This window comes from Tachysurus fulvidraco, chromosome 16, assembly GCF_022655615.1.
Source record: "Tachysurus fulvidraco isolate hzauxx_2018 chromosome 16, HZAU_PFXX_2.0, whole genome shotgun sequence".
NCBI classification, from domain to species: domain Eukaryota; kingdom Metazoa; phylum Chordata; class Actinopteri; order Siluriformes; family Bagridae; genus Tachysurus; species Tachysurus fulvidraco.
Genome location: NC_062533.1, coordinates 20,447,542 through 20,452,563, shown reverse-complemented (window position 1 = coordinate 20,452,563; position 5,022 = coordinate 20,447,542). Strand labels below are relative to the sequence as shown.

The following is a 5,022-nucleotide window of genomic DNA, read 5'->3' as shown; positions in this document are numbered from 1 at the left end:
TCTCTGTCTCTGTCTGTCTGTCTGTCTCTCTGTCTGTCTCTATATATACAGTATATATCCACTGAGGGAGCAGAGGCCGAGGGCTCGGTTGTGGACTCCTCGATCCCCCAAGTTGAGGTCACTGAGATAGTTGAGAAGCTCCTCAGTGGCAAGGCACAGGGGGTGGATGAGATCCGCCCCGAGTACCTCAAGTCTCTGGATGTTGTGGGGCTGTCTTGGTTGACACACCTCTGCAACATCGCGTGGCGGTTGGGGACAGTGCCTCTGGACTGGCAGACTGGGGTGGTGGTCCCTCTGTTTAAGAAGGGGGACTGGAGGGTGTGTTCCATCTACAGGGGGATCACACTCCTCAGCCTCCCCGGAAAAGTCTATGCCAGGGTACTGGAGAGGAGAATTCGGCCGATAGTCGAACCTCGGATTCAGGAGGAACAATGTGGGTTTCGTCTCGGTCGTGGAACACTGGACCATCTCTATACCGTCGCCAGGTTGCTGGAGGGTTCATGGGAGTTTGCCCAACCAGTTCACATGTGTTTTGTGGATTTGGAGAAGGCATTCGACTGTGTCCCTCATGGTGACCTGTGGGGGGTGCTCTGGGAGTATGGGATCTGGGGCCTTCTGATAAGGGCAGTCAGGTTAGGGTTAGACAGGAGCAGGAGTTTGGTTCACATAGCCGGCAGTAAGTCAGAGAGTAAGACAGTCGATCTACGTTCCTACCCTCACCTATGGTCATGAGCTTTGGGTCATGACCGAAAGGACAAGATCCCGGATACAGGCGGCCGAAATGAGTTTCCTCCGCAGGGTGGCTGGGCGCTCCCTTAGAGATAGGGGGAGGAGCTCGGTCACTCGGGAGGAGCTCAGAGTAGAGCCGCTGCTCCTCCACATCGAGAGGAGTCAGATGAGGTGGCTTTGGCATCTGTTCCGGATGCCTCCTGGACGCCTCCCTGGGGAGGTGTTCCGGGCATGTCCAACCGGGAGGAGGCCCAGGGGAAGACCTAGGACACGCTGGAGGGACTATGTCTTTCGGCTGGCCTGGGAACGACTCGGTATTCCCCCGGAAGAGCTGGAGGAAGTGTCTGGGGAGAGGGAAGTCTGGGCGTCCCTGGTTAGTCTTCTGCCCCCGCGACCCGGCCCCGGATAAGCGGTAGAAGATGGATGGATGGATATGGATATAGATATATATAGATATATATATAAAATGTCTCACCACCGTTTATCTGTAGAACTATTCTCTCTCTCTCTCCATTCACCTGTCTATGTTTCTCTCTCTCTCTCTCTCTGTCTCTCTCTCTGTGTCTCTCCACCTACATAAGTTGTTTGTCTCTGTCCCCTGTCTCTTACAGCATTAATACAGAATGCCGTCTGTCCATCTATTCCATCAAACTGTCTAGCTCTTTATCAGTCCATATAAACATGTATGTCTGTCTATCCCTCCATCCATCCACCTAATACTAACTAACCCTTTATCAATCTATCTACCTGTTTTTCCTTCAGTCTGTCTGTCTGCATTAGGGATAAATAACAACACAAACACGTTTATCTTCTAGAACTTTAATGTGAATAGAACATAAATAGTATAAAACAGGTTCTGAACAGACTTTTTCTTTCAGCTTCTCTCTCACACACAGTCACACACACGCAGTCACACACACGCAGACACACACACGCAGACACACACACGCAGACACACACACGCAGACACGCACACGCAGACACAGTCACACACACGCAGACACAGTCACACACACGCAGACAGTCACACACACGCAGACACAGTCACACACACGCAGACACAGTCACACACACGCAGACACAGTCACACACACGCAGACACAGTCACACACAGTCACACACACACACACACACACAGTCACACACACACACACACAGTCACACACACACACACACACACACAGTCACACACACACACACAGTCACTCACACACACACAGTCACTCACACACACACAGTCACTCACACACACACACACAGTCACTCACACACACACACACAGTCACTCACACACACACACAGTCACACACACACACACACACACAGTCACACAGTCACTCACACACACACACAGTCACTCACACACACACACAGTCACTCACACACACACACACAGTCACTCACACACACACACACAGTCACTCACACACACACACACAGTCACTCACACACACACACAGTCACACACACACACACACACAGTCACACAGTCACTCACACACACACACACAGTCACTCACACACACACACACACAGTCACTCACACACACACACACACAGTCACTCACACACACACACACAGTCACTCACACACACACACACAGTCACTCACACACACACACACAGTCACTCACACACACACACACAGTCACTCACACACACACACAGTCACACACACACAGTCACACAGTCACACACAGTCACACAGTCACACACAGTCACACACACACACAGTCACACACACACACAGTCACACACACACACAGTCACACACACACACAGTCACACACACACACAGTCACACACACACACAGTCACACACACACACAGTCACACACACACACACACAGTCACACACACACACACACACACACAGTCACACACACACAGAGTTACAGGTACATGCTTTCTGGAGTCCCCTCCTGTTTCTTATACAACACATTCTCTTTAGACTTCTTAAAATCTTCATTACTGACTTTCATCCTGCGCTCACGCAGTGCCATGAGTCCAGCCTCGGTGCAGATCGCCTAACACACACACACACACACACACAGACACACACAGACACACACAGACACACACAGACACACACAGACACACACAGACACACACAGACACACACAGACAGGAAAGAGTTAATAGCTGCTATAAGAAGAGACAGGATCATGTTTTGTGGTCATTCTACAACATTAAGACTAAACAGAATGATAACTAAATAAAAATTGACAGTTTTATATATAAAATTCTAATCAGTGTCTTTGTTATAAGAAGAGTTAAATATTCAGTGCTGTGCTGTTAGAGGACTGTTATATCAGCTTCATCTTCAGCACTCGCACACTCACACTCCCGCACACTCACACACCTTGATGTCGGCTCCAGAAAGGTCATCTTTTGCCAGTATGAGTTCATCAACACTGATATCATCAGCCAGAGTCATCCGGCTCGTGTGGATCTGGAAAATTCTTTTCTTGGTTTTCTCGTCCGGCAGCGGAAACTCAATCTTACGATCAATCCGACCTGAATTTAACAACCACACAACATCCTGATGATAAAGTTCTGTGTCAAATCATTTCAACTCACTGACTGAAAGTGTAAACAAATCTGTATTATATAATATTTATTCGGTCTCATTACAGACTTTTATTGTATATAATTTACTAGCTGGATGTTTTCTGTACACAATGTTTATAATTCACTTCATAATTTATATTCATTCTCTTTACAGACCTTCATTTAATTAGTCTTTTATTTTGTGATGTTTTCTGTAACAGTTTATCATTTTAGTAGATTTTATTCTCAGGATTGGGCTCAGTGCTGGTCTGAACCGGTCAGAACTGGTCTGGACTGAATTGGTCTGGTCTGGTCTGGTTTGGACTGAATTGGTCTGGACTGGTTTGGAATGGACCTGACTGGAAGTTTACCTGGTCTGATGAGCGCAGGGTCAAGGGTTTCGACGCGGTTTGTAGCCATGATGACTTTAACGTCTCCACGCGAGTCGAATCCGTCCAGCTGATTGAGGAGCTCCAACAACGTCCTCTGGATCTCACGCTCGCCGCCGGAGTTGGACTCATACCTGCAGAGAAGCAGGAGATCGGATGAAGCTTAGAGATCAGACCATTCAGTCTTGTGTCTAACCTTATCTGAGGTTTAATCTGAGGTTTAAACGATTAAGGTCAATGAATAAAACTGCAAAATCTTGTTTCTTCTTTCAATTTGTATCTTGTTAATTTGTTTTTCAGAGTTAATAGGAACCTTTTTCTTTATCTGCGTTATTTATTTTAAATAGTTTTAAACAATTATTTGCATTATAGATTTAAACATAAACAATACTCATTGTGTAAATAATTAAATATTAAATTACTCTATATTAATGGATTCTATTACATTTAAATACACTGATTATATTTGTGATAAATATTTAAAAAGTTTTAAATACTTAAATAAAATAAAATTTGACAAATATTTAACAGCTAATGTGTGTTGCATTTAATTAACTGTATATTATTAATTATTGCTATGATTAAGTACATATGCTAATGTTAAATCTATATATTTATCATTTATTGATTTATTTGCATATTTTACAGAGACTATTTGATAGAATTGCAATACTATTGTATAATATTATTTGAACTGCTGCTGATGTTTAATTCTGATATTCCTCATTAAATCTGTAGGTACATGACGTCAGATTAAACTGCAGTGCCGTCGTACCTCTTAGTCCCGATGGCGTCGATCTCATCGATGAACACGATAGATGGCGCGTATTCCTCGGCCACTCGGAAAAGCTCACGCACCAGTTTGGGTCCGTCACCCAGGTACTTCTGGATCAGCTCGGAACCGACCACACGCAGGAACGTCGCTGACGTCTGATTGGCTACTGCTTTGGCCAGAAGAGTTTTACCTGCAGTGAAGAGTTAACCAGAGAAAAACACTGCTATAGTAACATACTGAGTGACACCTTTATTACACCTTTATGTCTGTTTATAGCTACAGTTAATGATTCGTGTTAATATTCAATAATACAGTAAACAAAGTGTTTCACATGTTTAAAGATAATATGTAATAACGCTGAGACACACTGAGCCTCGGCTTATAGAACAAACAGATGAGCTGATAACAGAACAGACAAGATCTTATGATGTGACAGAGAAGTGAACAATGTTGGAATAATTGAGATGATGATGATGATGATGGTACGAACCAGTTCCTGGAGGTCCATACAGAATGACTCCTTTAGGAGGTTTAATGCCCATCTCCTGATAATACTCTGGGTGTGTGAGAGGCAGCTCC

The 5,022-nt window shown here is 44.8% G+C and overlaps 1 protein-coding gene across 1 annotated transcript in view; it reads right to left on the bottom strand.

Annotated features, from left to right (window-relative positions):
- Positions 1 to 2,503: 2,503 nt before the first annotated feature.
- LOC113648000 (26S proteasome regulatory subunit 4-like) overlaps positions 2,504 to 5,022 on the bottom strand; it is an 8,584-nt gene continuing 6,065 nt past the window's right edge. Inside the window, exons 7-11 of the mRNA XM_027155037.2 lie at positions 4,934 to 5,022; positions 4,444 to 4,633; positions 3,651 to 3,802; positions 3,092 to 3,246; positions 2,504 to 2,756 (exon numbers count right to left, since the gene is read on the bottom strand). The exon at positions 4,934 to 5,022 is cut by the window's right edge and continues 8 nt beyond it. Coding sequence (XP_027010838.2) covers positions 2,622 to 2,756; positions 3,092 to 3,246; positions 3,651 to 3,802; positions 4,444 to 4,633; positions 4,934 to 5,022 — 721 coding nt within the window. The 3' untranslated portion in view covers positions 2,504 to 2,621. The remainder of the gene's footprint in view (positions 2,757 to 3,091; positions 3,247 to 3,650; positions 3,803 to 4,443; positions 4,634 to 4,933) is intronic.